Genomic DNA, 18,407 nt, shown 5'->3' on the forward strand with positions numbered 1-18,407 from the left:
ATGATCAAAAGTTAAAAAATAAAACCAAAAACATTCCCAGTAACAATGTAAGTGTAATTTGGCTTCTTTTTAGCCAGAGTGGATGTACTGAGACTTCAATACGAAGTATCAGTTGCTTTGTTCAGTATAGCTTTCTGTCACCCCTTTAGAAAGGTTTTACCATCCCTGTTCCTTCATCATTTTGTAATGATGAGTAATAGTTCTGGATTATATACGTGGTGTTTTAAAAGGACCACTTCTGTTTACTAATTTTGCTTAAGTGGTTATTTGGATATTTATGTCCAGGTCACAGCAAATCAGACTGGATTTTGTTAATACACAGCAAGTGAGAAGCTATAGGAGACAGGGTCTGCTTATCTTTTACAATCATTTTTTCTCTTGTAAAGCAGATGAGATGTTTTTTTTGTATTTCCTTTACAGTGCTCATTTGCCTTGTAATTCAAAATGCTTACATACTACAGCTGAAGGATTTAAAATCTGAATGAAAATTACCATGCCCTGAACTCCCACTAGTGTTACACAGTTGACAATAAGCAAGTAACTACACAGTGGGATTTTTTTTTCCTTTTGTCAAAGAAATGCAGAAAGCCAAGTGATTTGATCACGCACAAGTATAGTCACTTCCTTGAAAGGTACTAAATGGATTCTTGTGTCCATTCATAAAAACTGGGTATCAGATATGTACATTTACTGTTTAGAATGTTTATTAACTGTTGGAAACACAGACAGACTTACAGTCAAGGTATCAAAGTCTATTGTGTAAAGTGGGGTAAAGAACATTGACTGCTATATCCTCTTCTGATTTTGAGAGTTTTCATTTTAGCAGTAAGTTATGGTGGTTGGTTGACTCTGAACTTTGGAGACTTTAAAGAACTTGACTTTACCCTGTTTCATACAACAATCTGAATCTGGCAGAAATCTGACAGGTATAAACTTTCTGGTGTGTGTCGCTGATTTTAATATGGGGCAGGTGCAGAAAATACAAACAGTTTGTTGTGAAACACTTTTATGGCAATATTTGCAACATTTTATCTTCCCATAATTTTTCTATCTTAAGGTAAGGACAAATATAGCTTACCATCTATGAATGATATTTATTTTACTCATGGAAGTTATAATGCTATCTGGCTGATTATATTGTAAATGGATGTTCTTATGTTAATTCTATGCTGTCATATGAATTAATTTGAATTTACAGACATTAGGCCTTGGAATCAGAGTAAGATGTATAAAGAGGTTGTTTTCTAATTATCTTTTAGAGTGCAGTAAATGACAATGGGGAAAACAAGAATTACCTCGTACCTCTAACTTTGTAGAGTCTGGGAAGTTTCAAGGGACACAGCAATAGACCTTCACCTTTAGAATTTTAGATGTTTGTCCTAAGTGGAATTGAATCTGTGGTTTCACCTCAGAGATCTTGTGTAAGTTCGATTTCCCCCTGTGAGTACAATTATTTCTTTTATTATTGCTTTGGCAGCTACAAAAGCTGATGGATTTGCACTATATTTCCTGGGAGAATGCAATAATGTAAGTATACTGGATTAAGATGCTGCTTTTCTGTACAGTTACAAGTGCATTTTCCAATTTGACAATGATATTTTATTTTGCACATCATTTAGCAGGAAATATTATCTGAGTGCTGAATATTAGCTTTATGTTAGCTTTATTTCTGTAAAATAGAAACTTATTGAACGTAGTGGTAATGAAAAAAATGTTTCCTGCATTTAGATCCTTGGTCTTTTAATTTTTTTTAAAGATTTGGCAGTAGTGCTGTTGTTTCTTTGACTGTTGCAACTTAACTTGTGATTTAGCCCCATTATTAATTGCGTTTAACAAACAGAAAACTTAACTTGGATTTACTCTCTGCGTAGCCTATTCTTGTAATCTAGTTACGTCTCTGTTTATTTTTTAAATGTTATCAGGTCTTGTGTTAACTGCCAGCTGCAACTTGATAGTGAGATAATGTAAATTTCAGATGTAGATTTTAGTTAGCATAAAATAAATTGCACTTTTAAAATTTATGAGTGGAATTAGTTTCTGATGTAATAATTTGAATACCAGCGAGTCCAATATTTGCTGGTTTGTTATTTGGCATTTAGAACGCATTACATTTTTTTCTGTCCAGATTAATTTGTACAGTTACCATATACAAGATTTTGTAGTTACTTCAAACGGCTACCAAGAAGGAAATGCAGTTTATACTTCAGTCAGTTCCATCAACTTAAAAATCACAATTTGTCATAAATTTTATGTCTTTCATTGGTTCAAGAAACAAATTAAACTTGAAAAATGACTAGAGAGGAAAATATTTTTCTCATTGTTTTTGTTTCCTTACTTTACACAGCCAGTTTTAGTAGTTTATTTTTGTATAGTCCGTTAGCCAATTTCCTTTGCTCTTTGTGAAATAATTGAATTCTGAAAAAGGGAAAGAACATCATTTTTGAAACAATGGAAATGGGGTTGAAGATGTACAAACCTGCAGGTGACTTGAGCCTTGCCTGAGAATATTTTTTACTTATTCAAAAAGATAATGTCTAATTTGAAGGGTGTGGAAGAAGGGCCATACAGAAATTTCCTAAAAGAAATGGAAATGGGTTTTGCATTTTTTTTTTTTCATTTAATTAATTTTTCATTTTTTCATTTAATGATTATTTCATATAATAAAGATAACCCATTTTGTTATTCAGAAATTGGGTCTGCTCTGAATTAATTCTGTAAGTATGTAAATAGCATATATTTTTCAATAACCCTTTCACTGAGAGGTGTAATTTAAGTAACATGTTGTTCATCCTTTGCGAATGCAATCGTTGGTTCTCACTGGTAGGTGACAGCGTCCACTGTCACGGGTGGGGGGTGATGCAAACAGTCACTGAAGAGCTTCCTCCTGCTGCCAAGGGCAGGAGCTTGCAGCAAGTGCAACCATCCGTTCTGAATGCACCGCACTCGCCAGCTTCAGCGGCATTAACTGCATGCCAGCTGGGCATGGTCATCTCTACGTGCTTTGTAAAAGATTACAGTAAAATTGACTTTACAGCTTGAGACCTAGAGAATTCTTACTATGATGAGGTTTTGCCTGTTACATTAGTGTGGCATAATATGGGGTTCTTCCCACCCTTCTGATACCTTGAGGGCCTTGGCACTTCATGACCTTCTGCTTTTTTTTTTTTTTAAATAGCCTATTAGGCAGTTGAATCTATTTGCTTCCCAGTATAACTCCTTCCTGAAAAAAGTTCCAACCGCTAAAAACACACATTGACTTTATTAACCACTGCTATGTAGCTCCATCTCCCAAAATGGAATGTTCTTCACGTAGTTATTATAGGGACTGATCCCAAGTCCTTTGAAGTTAGTGTGAGATTTTCCATTCGCATTAGTGGGCTTTGGGCCAGACTCATGTTTGTAGTCTTGTAACTAAATGGTAACGCATTAGCCTACTTTTTGTAAGAAATTGTCATTGAAAATTAATTTGGATTACTTTGTCTCTTGCATATTTAATTTAAAGGATGTGCCCAAGTAAGATTGACAATTGTCCAGCAAATACTGGCAATGTATTTTTATTTATTTTTATTAAATATCTTTTTAAAATGGGAACAAAAAGATTCTGCATAGCATAAATGGCACAAAGGAGCTAATTCTTTAAGCTGAAGCTTCAAAAATGATAAAACCTCCTATCATTAGCCTGGACAAAGTAGTTGCTGAGCACCTCTGTCCACATGTTGAAGAATGGCTTCTATTTTTTGGTGGCTTAATTTTTTTGCTTAGTTTGTGACTTAAGTTTCGCAAATTCACCAAAACTAATTTTTTTAAAATTTTATCTTTTGGCTTTTTGTTCGATAGCTTGAGAAGTATACATAAACCTGCTTCTATTTATCCAGTCAGCAGCCTTGTGTTTCAGAACTAGACCTGATGTAAGTTATTTCCACCAGGCTTTCAAAGAAGTAAGGTGTGCCGGAATTCAGCTTTTCTGGAGTGTGTGTATATGGCTTTTTGAGAATTACGTGCTAGGAGAGTATTTTAACAGGGAGGAATCCTGTTAATAAGTAGATACCTACTTTCTCCCAAATGGTTTTGTAATGTTTAGCGACGTGTGTTCTGACTATATTCTGTAAGGGAGCCTAGGATCAAAACTGAACCAATAGCATTAAGTCTACTTCGTTTCAGCTCCTGCTGTAAATAAGTATAGGTATACTTGTGCCTGTTTAAAGAAAGCCAAATTTGAGAATCTTGACACATGTTAATCTCAGCTAAGGAATATTTTTGCAATATGAGATTTCCATAACTACCTTTAGCCTAGATTAAATAGTGAGTTTTTAATTAGGATAGAAGATAACTTTCTTTTACAGAAATTCTAGATATTAACAAAATGAAAACCAGCAAATGATTACTGCATACTGTGTGCTATTATTTCTTAATATTGAGAGAAGAGAATTGCCGTATCATTGAAATTTTTTTTTTTTTTTTCCCCACGGGTCACTAAGAGTTCATTGTAAATCTTACTTTGAAATTTTTAATACGGATAGCACTTCCCTTGCATGAAAATTATATTAGAACTGAAAGCAAATTTGTTTAATGTGAAGAAAAGCTCTGGACTAGCTGGCCCTTTTCTTTCTGCAAAACATAGGTGATACACTGGCCTTTAAAGGAAGACCTTGTTTAAGATAAAATTCCTTTGGAGTTTAATAGCACAAATGTGAGTTTGTTAAAGCACCTGTCCATATGCAAAGTTTCTTTTTGACCTTATTTTCTTTCTCTCTGTTGAGGTATATAAAACTGTATCTTGACTTGTATTAAAGCTGGATAACAGCATAAGGACATGGTAATTTCTGGCTGACAGGTCAGGTCAAATGCTTTCAGGATCTTTCCTTGAATGAATGTGCTTGAAATGGAAGATGCCACACCAATTGCAGGTTACAGTGCATTTCTTTATGCAAGTATTACTCAGAAGAGATGCCAGAATGAGTGTGGCTGGTTCAGTTATTTTAGGGACCTTCTGGTTGTTCGAATTGCTCGGGAGTGCTAGCACTTGTCGTGCTCCTTGCTAAGGGCGTTCTGATAGTATGATTCTGCTTTTCGAATGATTGCCCCCAAGCAGGTAAGTACCACTCGCATGCTCAACTCCTTCCTTGCCCATAAAGTTGCCCTGTGTATCAGAATCTGGTTTTGCGTATGTTGTACATATGGTAGAATGCACTGCAAAATACTCGGATACTAAGAACAATATAGCTTCCTCATCAGGGTCAAGTGATCTGAACAGACCTGTGCCCCTACTGCCTCTGGTTCTTGAACTTTCTCCATATCTAAGAAATTATCTTTGTCCATGGGTTAGTGCAGTTATGCAAATAAAATGATTTATTCTTGAGGTACATAACACCATTTTGCAAATGCTTTATACTGGTGACCAGAAACACTTCCAAATCAAACAGGGATTTTTCCCAACTCTCCAGCAAAGGACTTGACTTTATTTCTGTTTTATTCCTTATGGGGATGAATATGTGGTTCATAATTCTCATGTTATGACCTTAATTGAAAACCATCTTCAAACATGAGTTAAAGGATTTACGGAAATCCTCATATGGAGTGGTGTGTGTGTGTGTAAATCATTGTGCCTAAGTACCGTGGTAGCTGGGCATGGATTTAAGCCCATAAGCTGGCATCTTCACAAGGCAGTATTTCTAAAATACGTATCACAGCTCCAGAGTTTCTAATGTATTATTATATTGTCTGATTCTTCAGATGCTTCTTGTTTATAGTCCTTATTTGTGTGAGTAATTCACCTCATGATTACATTGTGATTCCTATGTAAAGATGTTTGACTTCGAATTTAATAGGCATATACTTAAAGTAGCTTTTACTAGGTCTTGTGAGTGTTACTTAGCTCCTGAAACTGCAAATTGTGTTGACAGACAGATCATCCTTGCTTCAGATAGAAGTTTCCAATAGCTTTATTGTAAGAAATAATTATGTGAGGCCACAAATATGTGCACATACGCTGTGCTGCAGGGTGTATTTTATTAAGCTATTCCAGAATTTCTGGTCATGCAGAAATTGTTGCAGCTTGATGTGCAGTGCCACCTAGTGAATTTATGGGGTGGGCGATTTGAATTATTAAGAGCCACAGAAAAAAACATCTACTGCTTGCTAACTGTCTTGGGTCTTTGTGCCAGGCTAAGCTACATGATTTTGAATGTGTAGGCATCTTCTCTGAAATTGAGTCTTTTAAACATGTTTCCAGGTGAAATCCTTCTAGCTGCAAGTCAATTCAGAAAGTGTTGGTCTCTGTCCTTGAATCAATTCTACCATCATGTACTCCTTTTGTATATAAAGTGGAAGAAATCTGTCACTTTCTTACTTGCCAGTGAATAGTGATACTAAGCAGAGGGGGAAAGCTGTTGATGAATTGTCTGAGTTCAACTCTGGGACAATAAATTATCAAACTGAAAGAAATTAGATAAATAAGTGTCAAGATATATTTTAGTGAAATTTTGGTCCTGTTTCATTTAATATTCAGGTAAATGGACTTGTGGAATATGGTTATGATGAATATACTATAGGTAGAATGCAGAACTAGTTAGAAAATGAGACGGAGGCTAGTTGTGGTTCACTATCAGAATGGGAGGGTATTTTGCATAAATCCTCAAGGATTTATCCTGGATCTGGCTTTACTCAGTATATTCATTAATGCATGGGTGAAGGAAGAATATAGGCTTATTAAATTTGCATATTACATGAAATTGGGAAGGACTGCAGATGAGTTTGTAGGGACGGATTAGAATTCAAAATGATCTTAGGAAAGAAGTCTGAAGAAACTGGACAAGGACTCAGTGAGGAGAAGTGCTGGGCTCTCCATGGATTGCCTCTCTCTGTGTAGGGCAGTTGATGACTTTGAGAAAGATTCTGGGGTTTGCAGTGAATCTGAAGATAAACATGAGTCAGCAATATCATTTCTGTAGCAAAAAAGACGCTGTTCTATGTAGCAGAAGCAGAAATTTAGCCTTCGTGTAAGGTAGTTTTCCCATTCCTCTGTCCAGTGCTAAGGTCTCAGGTGGAATAACACGTCTGCTTTAAGCACCGTACTTCTGAGAAAAAATTGGAGGAGCTAAAGCGAGTCCAGGAGACAGCAGAGAGAATGGTCAGGAAACAAAAGAACTAATATTGCTTAGTCTAAAGAAAAGAAAGTTGATGGGTGAAGATGTGCCTGGATAAGGCAGAGAGGAAGGGAACCCTCTCTTCTCCGTAGCTACAATCTGTAGGGCAAGAAGTAGTGGGCTTGAACTGGCATTAGGAAAGCTTCCCCAGTCGTGGCAGTAATGAAGCACTACAGTGTGTTGCTTGTGAAAGGTAGGGGATCCTCATTGCTGGAGGTGTTTGAGAACTGTCTGGACAAACATCTTTCAGAAAAATGCTTAGCTGACCATGCCTTAAAATGGAAGGGATGGCAGAGAGGTATGTCAACTTAGTTTTCTGTGTCAATGAACTAGTATAACTCTTGTGGTGTTTTTTTAGCTGTGTAAATCAACAGGAAAGTTTCCAGGAATGAAGTGCAGTTAGAAATTGATACCATTGGGAAGGAAGAAAACACTCCCCCCCACCCCTCGCCCAACAACTAGTAGTTATCTTACAGCATAGAAGTGCATTGTCTTCATTTCACAAGCATCCAACATTTTTACATACTATGTAGTTTAATAATGCAAATCTCCTGTCAAGTACACTGTCAGCTATCAAGAAGGAAATAAGAGGTTTTTATAAACAGTGGAGGTAGTTGCTGGGGTTTTTTCTTCTTTTATCTGTGTGTGCTTCATGTAGTAGGATTGCTGCACCTGTGTTTAAACCCAGGCCATAACTGCCTATAGCTCTTTAAGATTTTAGCATGGTAGTATTGGGCTACTACTTCAGCTTAGCCAGTTTACAAATCCAAGGTTTTTGCCTGTGGATACTTTCCAAATTAGTTCTGTTTGTTTGGTTTTCTTGGTCATCATTGCTTATTGTGATGAGTTTTATTCCTGAAAAAAACTGGCCTTAGGGCACAGCCTTTATACCTATCTGCAAATAGTTTTATCAATAGGCTGTGTGGTTTTATATGTAGGTTGTGACGTCCTTTACCAAGAGTAAAAGTCTGTTGCTGTTACTGAACAGAAAAGGATGTGAGCAGCAAAAAACATTAAACTTGCTTGGTATCAACTTGTTTAATTCCCGTTTCTCTTTAATGGTTTTTTTTTTCCAAGCATCAAGTCGTATAGCAATGCTTTAGTATTAAGGCTTTAATTTAATGTCAGTTGAATATTAAATGATTTTCCATTAAGCATTTTTAGGGCTGGTTTTATCAGCACAATTTGCTATGAAGAAACTAGATCAGGCTCCAGTCACCCTTACCACCAAAACAGTTTGTTAATGGAATGCTTCTCATGTGTGTACTTCAACCCTCATTCTAGTCATTACACCTGATTCTTATCCAGACCTCTTTTCTGCAAAGAAATTTTAGAAAAATCGGTTTATGATTGGTATTTGCTTAGTTATAAGGAGTATTATAAAAAAAGAAGAAACAACTGAGCAGTTTGTGAGATGGTGAGCAATACATGTTTGCAGTTCAAATCCAGCCCTGGCAAACTTTCTATAGTTAGTTGAATGGTTTCTAGCCTTTGGGCGTTGGGATTTGGTCTTGTGCTGGATTCCCACGGGCTACATACCAACAGCCACTAGAAAAATAGCGTCAATTACACCTGTAGTTGACGTCTTTATCAGAAGAGCCAAAGACTGATAGCGCCTGAAAACCGCAGGTACTTTCTTATCCCTGTAAGAATATCGTGTCAGGAGGCGTGGGTGGTATTGTGTTATGAGACTTGAGCTGCTACACCTCATCTTTTCTTTTACCGGGATTTTAATCTGCTTCCCCTGTCAAGCATTGGATTTTCACTAGAAAATCCAACTGTGGGGCCAAGTTACGACACCACGACAAGTTGGACATCAGCAGTTCTTTATGTGCGTGCTCTTAGCTGTTACAAACGAGGAGTAATGGGGTTTTTTTCAGCCACAGTAAAAGAGGTTCAAGATAAATCACTTCATAATTTCAACAGACATGGCACCAAGAAAAGAGCACCAAAAGGGATGGTATTATGGCTTATTGGATATACGTATGTTAAGCCAAACATACTGAATATATACTAAGCCAAGTTTGCTGTGTTTAGCTGTGAATTGAGACTGCTGTCATTTTGGTATCCCTCAAGAACTGATTACAGTGTACATGATTATGCATTCCTGTAGACTGGAAGACTTGTTAATAAATTAGCATTTTAAAAAGACATTAGAGATTACAATACATTGCCTATACCTAAAGTGCCGATGAAATACGAAAGGGTGAATTTTGTTACATTTGTCTGTGTTCACCAGTGGTCAAATCTTTGTTATGGTTGTCATTTGGTTTGGACTTTCTGTTTTGTTACAGTTTGGTTTTTTTAAGCACCTCTTGCTCTCTGTGGTCACGATAAGGCCATTAGTGGATTCCAAGCCACACTGTAGCATCAGTCAAAATTATTAGGTTGGGTTTTTTTTGTTGGAGACTTTCTCAAAGTGAATTAAGAGATTAAACTGGGAAGGAAGGAAGGAATTGTTTTGGAGATTTTGGGCCCGGCTGGAACAATCTGTCATGTCACAGAAGGCAGGAAAGGAGGAAGCACCTTGTTTGCTCTGAGGTTCCAACAAGATATAGGAGGTTTCTGGTGTCAGACTTCAGTGTTCCCCTGCCTAACTACATTTAAAGAAAGAAGTCCATCACCATATGGAACTTGTTGGGAAAAGATTGGTAATAGGGTGGTTGAGTTTGATGTAGGTAAGGAGATTCTGTCTGTCTGGAAGGAGGGGAAACGGATCAAAACAGGGAATTGCAGGATCCTGTGGGTCTCCTGGGTGCCAGAATGCACAAACCTGGAAGCTTCCAAAGGATTAGCTCTCCAAGCCAATGTTAGCTCTTTTGGTAGTTTATCAAACCAAGAATGACTCTCTCCCATCTTGGTTGCCTTCTCCCTCATTGGAGTAGAGATATCTAATGCTCTGTCTACACTAGATATCTTTTATTACTCAACTTTTGCCAGGAGAGAGACAGTGACATTGCAATGGCTTACAATCCTGGCGTACATTCTCACTACACTGTGAGCAGTGCACAGGCATCCTGCCGTCTCCTCGGCCTTTTCCTTTTACTGTATTGTGAGTTATCAGTATAGTATTTGGGGAATTATGGGACTTTATATTTTCATATTTCCTTTTTTTATTGACTATATATTGTTTAAGTTGTGGTTGAAAATCCACTGATTTGATTATTAATTGCTGTTCAGTGTCATTACCAGAAATGCAAACTGTTAGTCTGTTTTTGAAGTAAAATATTCAAACCTACTAAAGAAGTGCAAGTAATTTGAAAGGGCCCAATCTATCCATTTTTTCATTTACTTGTGAAGCTGTATACAATATATCTGATGTCTGCACAAGAACATTTCTAATTACCCTTTGAGCTTGTGAAGGATGATTTGAATGTGCATTTGCAAATTAAAAGAATGCTGGAGTGATTCATGGTTAGAAGAGAGTAGGTAAGCCCCCAAATTTTGTTATTACTACAGTACATTTTATTTTATAAGTATTTTCTTAAGCAGAAGGAAAAACAGGAAGTGTGAGCTGGATAGGTGATGTGAAAAACCTGGAGGTTTTGGGCAGTGGTGATTAAAGAGATTCCCTTAAAGCTGTGTCTGTGGGATGCCTCAGAGATTATATTTCGGTAATATGCCATAGTAGAGCAGAGCATAGCTTTTTTTTTCTTGCTGCATTTTGTTTGGCTGACCTTGCCATTGATGGCTTCTAGGAATTCAGAAGCTTTGTTAAAAAAAAAACCCAACAAAATCAAGAAATGTCCACATCCTTAATTGGCAATAAATGTTTAAACTCATTCAGATTTAAATTGATCATATATGGAAAGTATCAACAGTCATGAAACTTTGTTAGGTGTATGTATAAAGTCAATGTGGAATGGTGGAAGCTTTTGGACTAATTGCAGCTTATATATGGTTATGAGAAAATTTATCTTTCTTTTTAATAGCGCTGTATGGTCAGGATAAGATTATCAATTGTTCCATGGCTTTGGAGATCAAGGGTTGTTGTTTGAGGTCTAGGTGGAGATCTGTCCTTGCACAGTCGTACTTTTCTACCTGTACGGAGTCAGGAGGAATAGCGGCAAATTTAGAACCTACTGGGTAGTTTGAAGAGTTTTTTGATCACTGACCCCTTAGCAGTGGGGTTTGTAGTCTCCCAGGAGAAGCAGAATGGGATTGCTTCTGCAAAACTCTTTTTGCCACTGGAAGTAAAATAATGTCCATGAGCTTTTTTCAATATAGGGCTGCCAATTCACAGCAGTGAATGGTGGTGGTGGCAGCAGAGGGGTTTACCAGCCAAACTGGTACTTACACAAGGACATGGGAAAGACTGTGCTGGCAAAAGCAACTTTTGCTAACAACCCTTCATGGTGTCAACAGAGTTTTTTGGTCAGTAAAGGCATTTTCTGGAGAAAAATAAGTATGTGTGGAAGAAGTGAGGTTTGTTTTCTGGTGAAAGTGGCTGTTTGGTTTTGTCTTTTTTTTCTTGTATTTTATTTTGAGAAACTGTTTCTGAGAAGAGAAAGATTTGTGCCTTGTTTTATATTTAGTTATGGGCATGACTCAGGAGACCAGTGTGGAAAAGCACATTTTAGACATGTAATTTAAATAACACAGTTACTTTGCTAAGCGTCACACATTGCTATCTTCGCATAAAGAACCAAATATGTCTTACTTAAGTAAGAAGAATGGTGTGAATAAAAGTGTTAATCTTTGGAGAGATCAACTTTGGTCTCCAGTGTCCTGTTAATTTAATTTGACTTATTCCAATACTTTGACCACATAATTCAGACTTTAAACATTGTGTTTCATCTCCTACCTTTTGCAGTGCTCTGCAATATGAACCACCTTTTCAGTATCGAGCACATTATAGTATTACTATTCCTACTATAATAGTACTTTTAAAATAGTAAATCTTTTTCCTATAAGCATATAGTGTAACAGGTGAAACATTTGTGAAGCTATGTATTTCAGTATTTCTATGCCCTTTATATCCTAAACCTTTTACTAGCTTTTTTGATTATTTTTTTTTAAAGATTTTTTATCAGAACACTGATTTAAATAAATCATGAACCGTGGTTTCTTCAGTTTTATTAGAATAATGTGCTTTGTTTTCAGATCATGGGGTGCTTTTCTCAGATCTGTTATGTAAAATGTTCTTTTTCATTCTATTTAAATGCACGTAAAAATATGAAACTGAAGCTTATGAAGGCAAGTAACTGAAACTAAGTTTTCATTTAAGAATTATATGTGTCTTTATTTTATTAGATTATAAGAAAGAATAAATGGAGCTTTTTATTTTGGTAAATTGAGCAGGCTTGTTCTGGCAGATTCAGTGTACTGATTTAATGGGGTTTGTTGTTTGGGTTTTGTGTGTGTTGCTTATTTATGTAGCACATTCTTGTAATTCATATGGAAAATAAACAATCTGACTTTTCCAGTGTCTTTCACTGCTGAAGGCCACTCTTTAAAGAGGCTGTGAGTGTAAATGGGTTTGAAGAATAAGGTTGGGGTCTGGGATCAGAATAAACAGAAAATTTCAAGATTTCATGCACTTGTACCATAGTGCAAGACATTAAAATGGAGTAAACCCCATGCATATTCAGTAGAGCTACTCCAAGGAGGAAGTACCTTTCCTTCCAACTGCATGAGATCTAGCAATAAATATGCTGAAATGACTTGTCAGTCACTGCCTGACTTTCTGCTTAAGAACAAGACAAATACTCAGTTACTGGTTTTGTCAGAATCTTGAGTGTTTTTCTTTTGAACTCACTAAATGCCCTTGACTGTTGGACTACTGATTCTTCTTGGATAGACTTCACTCTTGTTGTGGCTATGAAATCCATACTTTCCTTTGACCATTTGTTTTCTCCTCAGCATAAAATCCAACTTTCTCCTTCCAAAATGCTGTTAATCTGTTACAGGTAAGGTACCTCCATAGCTGCAGGAGTACCTATATATGGTGCATTATATTGCATCTCCGTAGTTTCTGCAGATTTCAGTTTGATCTTTTTTGAATTTAGTACATTTTATAATGTGCCTTGCATGTTTGCAGAATAAAGAAATGATAATGATGAACGGATGCATCTCATATCATCGCTTCATTTTCTACAGCTGACAGCAGATGCTGGATTTTCACATGCAAATTTTACCTTTAATATTCCGTGCTAGAAAACAGCCCCTGTTTAGTAGTTTACCTGGTCTCACAGGGCCCAAATTGGTAACTATCAATCTCTGAAGTATGTCTCCTTTCTTTCACACTTGAGTTTTCTTTGTCTTGTGATCCATTTGGCTCCCTCTAGCTCTAAGCCATAGCGGAAGGCATTCTGTAGGCTATGTGGTGAGCTGTGAAGTTCGTACTCAAATGGTGATGGGAGCCTCAGCTAAAATATCCGTATCAATACAAAATTTTTGTCACAGTTTCCATCTATAAAATGAGGATAGCGTCACCACCCAGCTTACAGAGGAGTCATAATAATGCATAGTTAGAGATTGTGAGGTACGTCACAGGTCTAGGAGAGCAAAATAAGAGAAATGCCACTGATTTCATGGTGCCTAGATTTCACTTTATTTCTTTAATGAATTGGGCCCATAGATTTTTTTAGATTTTCTGTTGGGCTTTTTTTCTGCAAGGAATTAAGTATGCATATAATGGCATAATATTTAAATAATAACAATTCCAGTGCGAAGCTCCCTGCTTACTGCTAAGCCTAAGCTGGAATCTTATTTAAACAAAATAAAAGTTCTTTGTTCAGTCTTTCAGGGCAACGCTGCATTCTGAGCTACTGGAATCTGGAGCACCTGTGCACTTGCTTTTGTCTACTGTTACAGAAACCTTTGTGAATGATAAATGTAGGAGACAGATTAGAAGTAATTAATGTTTATTATCATAACTGTTGATGCTGTAGAATCTTGGGTGATTGACCCTCATAGCAGCCCTAATGAAAGCAAAGTCTGATAGTAAAATTAATCAGTACAAAGGAATGGCACAACATGTGGCCATTCCTACCAGGAATGTTAGTAATACATTGTGTGGTGGCACCATCATCTATCTGTGGTATTCTATACGTAAATGAAAAAAAAAGATTAAAAAAATTATATTTTCCTGCAAGGATCTTTGCTTAAAATGTTTCATCTTAGTTCTTATGCTTTAAGTTCATAATTTTAAATCATACAGCTATTTAGCAGTAGAGTTACTTACTACAGGATCTCTCTATATATACTCCTGGTCTTACAAATTTATCAGTGAAATAAATTGGATCATTGATTATAGCAAATAAGAAAACACAATTTGCCAATAGAAGGTGGGTGTCTGATGTGGTGCTGTAGTTGTGTTAATATTAAGAATGTATAAGGAGGGATGGCTCAAGAGATTAGGACATTAAGCTGAAGTCTTGGAAATACAGATTTGATCCCTGCTGTTCTAATACTTTCTGTAACCTTTGCCATGTCATTTATTCTTCATGTGCCTAAATGCCCTTTGTGTTTAAAGGGTAATAGCTCCGCTGTGCTGAATAGGGTGTGGCAGTGATAAACGCTTTAAAATTTTGAGAGCCTCTGGGATTCTATAGCGTTATGAGATACATAAATTGATGGATGTAATGAGACGAAGGTAGAAAAATAAAACAGAAGATGAAACTTTTTGCTTGTAAAATGAACTGTTCCTGCTTGATTGCATTGGAGACACGGTTGGGTTTTTTTGTGTTTTTCTGACTAAAATCAGTTGTCACTAACACACTTTGTCTTTGCAAGTTGCCTGAGGGGAAAAATAAAGGAACATTTAGAGTCTGTGATAGGGACATTGTTTTACAGCACTCTACTGTTCCATAAATTTTATTTTTCATCCAAAAATGAATGAAATTTTAGATATGAAGAGTGTCTGGCATACAGAAGGTTTTGCAGGTTCGACCTCTATATGCGTGTTTAATTTTCTTTTTGTAAAATATTATTTGCAATCCCATTCATTCTGGTGGTGTTAACTTGTTTCATATTTCTGTTATAGAACAATTATCAGATGTTTCTGGATGAGTTTCATGATATAAATGTTGTCATACCTGACTTTTCAACAAATGAGACAGTTTTAAGTAGGCAGCAAGTAAGATAGATGTTTCTTTTAGTACGGGGGATGAATGCAGTCACTTGGATTTCAGGAAATAGAACGTTAGGATAATTTTGAAATTACCTTTCCTTGGGATGAGATAAACAAGAAATTTAAAGATTATCTCTACTTTTTGAGTATTTTCTATCTAAATAAATGAGTGCATCCTAGGAAAAAAACCATCTTTCTCTTACAAGGTAATGTTTTCCTCTGTGAGTCTTTATGCAGTGTACTGTGTGTTCAAGGTAAACGCAATCCAATCCTGATATAAGCGATGACTGACTTCAGCAGAAGAGTTATCCACAGTCTGAATGGTGACTTTAGAGTGGGATTCCCTAAGATTTCAAAACAGTTAAGCAGAGTTTATCCAACTACTTTTCATTGTCAAAAGCTGTGTTTCTCCGCATTATCTACTTTACTCAATCCTTTATGCTACATAGATAAAGGTAACCATGCTTCTAATTGCATTCTTTTTTGTTCTCTTTTTTTTTTTCCTTCTAACTAGAGTCTGTGTGTATTTACACCACCAGGAGCTAAAGAAGGACAACCACGGCTCATTCCTGCAGGGCCCATTGCTCATGGCACTACAGTATCTGCTTATGTAGCCAGATCCAGAAAAACATTGTTAGTGGAAGATATTCTGGGGGTAAAAAGCTTTCTCTTTTTAATAAGATGATTACAGCATGTTCTTAGAATGAATATTTTGATGCTGAGATGTTTATTGAGCTGAATGTATAATGATAGAATTTACATCTGTCTTGCTACCAAGAAAATAAATTTGAGTTTGGATTAGCTTGATGGAATAATTTCAGAAAAACTCGTTTATTTTTAAGTTTAAAAGTTTTCAGGTTTTTTGTCTTTTAATGTTTTTTTTGGTTGTCAGTTAAGGGAAGTAATTGTACCATAGTCACTTGTAGAGAAAAAAAATCTATCAGTAAAAACTCTTGTCCTCCTGGTCTTGAAATACTTAGTGTGCTAATCCCAAACAAGAAGACTCCCATATAGTCAATCAAAGTTTAATTTAATTATTATGCAGGGCTCACACTGACACGAATGTCAGTCAGAATTCTGGTTATTAGACAGGATTTTGATCTCTGCTTACACTAATGTAAAGCCAGAATGCTTGTAAGTAGACCTACATGGAAGACACACTATATGTAACTGATATCAAAATTCAGGCCTTTGTCCGTCAAAGGATTCAGAAAATCCTAAGGTGATATTCTGATAATTCTTGGCACTCTGCATGTCTGTCCTTAATTTTTTTTAAAAACTTCATCCTCTAGTTTCATCTATGCAATTGTATGAAATCGGTATTTAAACTGTACTTTATGAGAACACGTTATGATCAGCTGGTTATGAGAACACCAAGGACATTTAAATTATCTTCTGTCTTCAGTGTTTTCTATCCTTTTCAATTCTGCCCAGAATAACAGTCTTTGGATACTGTGGCCAAAATTGGACATTTGTGTCTCTATTTTAAAAAATATTCGTTTAAAAATATATGACCTTTATTGGGCAAACCCAGGCTATAAACAAAACACCAAATGCCTAATGTGAGTACACTTAAACAGAACCACAAAAGCAAAAAGCAGAAGCTGCTTTCCCTGTAGTAACAGTCAGTGCTTTCTGTATACCCTGGACTGTAAAGATTTTATATGTTGTTAAGCTTTTTCCGTCACATATAGAGCTTAAATTGTTACTGATCATGATATCCTTGTATACAAGGCTGCATGTTTTGATTTTATATTCATAGTATCCGTGGATTGTTGACCGAACAGGGAAATTAATTTTGGTGACATGGTTGGCCTTCATGTGATTTTAGGAGCATCTCAAACGTGAAAGGGAAGTGCTTGCAGATAGACTTGCCAGCCCTTTTTTGGGGGGAGGACGAAATTAAAAAGTGAAAGCAGGGGGCTCGTTTTGCAAAGTGCTTCCCACTCTCTTTTGTCTTTCATTTGTTCCAAGCCTTCAGGTTGATTATCATCTTAGTAATTAAGGTAGAGATTACTTGCTGTTTTCTTTGAGAAAGAAGGGATTTTGATCAGCTTTGCAGGAGTGTCTGTCTTGCCTAAGCACAGCCCGCAGGGAACATCTGGGAAGAATCAAGGAGGATTGATGTGCAACCAAGTCGGGTCTCGCTTGCTTCATGTCGGCTAGTTACTGCCTTACTAACTGTAACATCCAGCTGGTTCTCAGGTCTTTGTGAGTTTTCCTACACGGGGAGCTGAAGCTATAAAGCCTTGGACATTCCCTATGTAGTTTAAAAATTATGAATCTGGGCCTTTTATAGCAGCTGGTAGGATTATTTTAACATTTGTTCCTGTAACTTTTGCACCGGTTTATTCAGGATGCATAAGCAAGGGAAGGAGAAAGATTCTTACTCTCATGCATAATTTTGGGGGAACACTTTTTCCTCTTCAGGAGTCGGTTGAGGATTATAAACCTGTATAACCTAAAGCCTTAGCCTTAGGTTTTGATTTTTGTTCTCTTGCAAGCACTGCTGTCTGCTTGGTAACACTGAAATCTGAGCAATCCATTTCATAATTAAAATGCTTTGGACTTTTGGGGGGGGGTGGCGGGGTAGTGTTGTTTGTTTGGGTTTTTACTTAATCTGCACTGGCATTAGCAATGAAGTGCTGGTTTTGCTGCCTGTGAGATTAGAGAAAATGTATTATAGAAACAAACCCAAAGCTGGGTCTAATATCACGCCTAATTCTGACTTTACATCAATAAGTTTATCTGTATATATAAATTAGTGCTGAGACTTTTTTATTGCATTTTTTTCAGTAGATGTCTTAATACTGTGTGTAAATTATGCTGAGATACGAGTTTTAGTGAATTTTATCATTTTCCTGCAGATTTGATCAGCCAGGAGAGGGAGGAAAACGTCCGTATATCTTCCATGTTAATGTTATGATATTTACATTTTATCAGATTATGTTTACGTTTTCTAGGATGAGCGATTTCCCAAAGGTACTGGACTGGAATCAGGGACTCGTATCCAATCTGTTCTGTGTTTGCCAATTGTCACTGCAATTGGTGACCTGATTGGTATCCTGGAGCTTTACCGTCACTGGGGCAAAGAAGCCTTTCACCTTAGTCACCAAGAGGTGAGCTCATGCCTAACCTTCCCCCACTTCCTCACAACGGTCAGCACTTCAGCCCCCCCAGACTTCCTT

General features: G+C 36.7%; 1 protein-coding gene across 3 annotated transcripts in view; it reads left to right on the forward strand.

Moving 5' to 3' along the window:
- PDE10A (phosphodiesterase 10A) overlaps window positions 1-18,407 on the forward strand; it is a 193,835-nt gene that overhangs the window by 126,192 nt on the left and 49,236 nt on the right. For all 3 annotated transcript variants that reach the window (XM_069786883.1, XM_069786881.1, XM_069786882.1), the window contains 3 exons: window positions 1,478-1,527; window positions 15,734-15,874; window positions 18,183-18,338. In XM_069786883.1, coding sequence (XP_069642984.1) covers window positions 1,478-1,527; window positions 15,734-15,874; window positions 18,183-18,338 — 347 coding nt within the window. The remainder of the gene's footprint in view (window positions 1-1,477; window positions 1,528-15,733; window positions 15,875-18,182; window positions 18,339-18,407) is intronic.

The sequence above is a fragment of the Haliaeetus albicilla genome, chromosome 7 (assembly GCF_947461875.1).
Source record: "Haliaeetus albicilla chromosome 7, bHalAlb1.1, whole genome shotgun sequence".
Classification (NCBI taxonomy): domain Eukaryota; kingdom Metazoa; phylum Chordata; class Aves; order Accipitriformes; family Accipitridae; genus Haliaeetus; species Haliaeetus albicilla.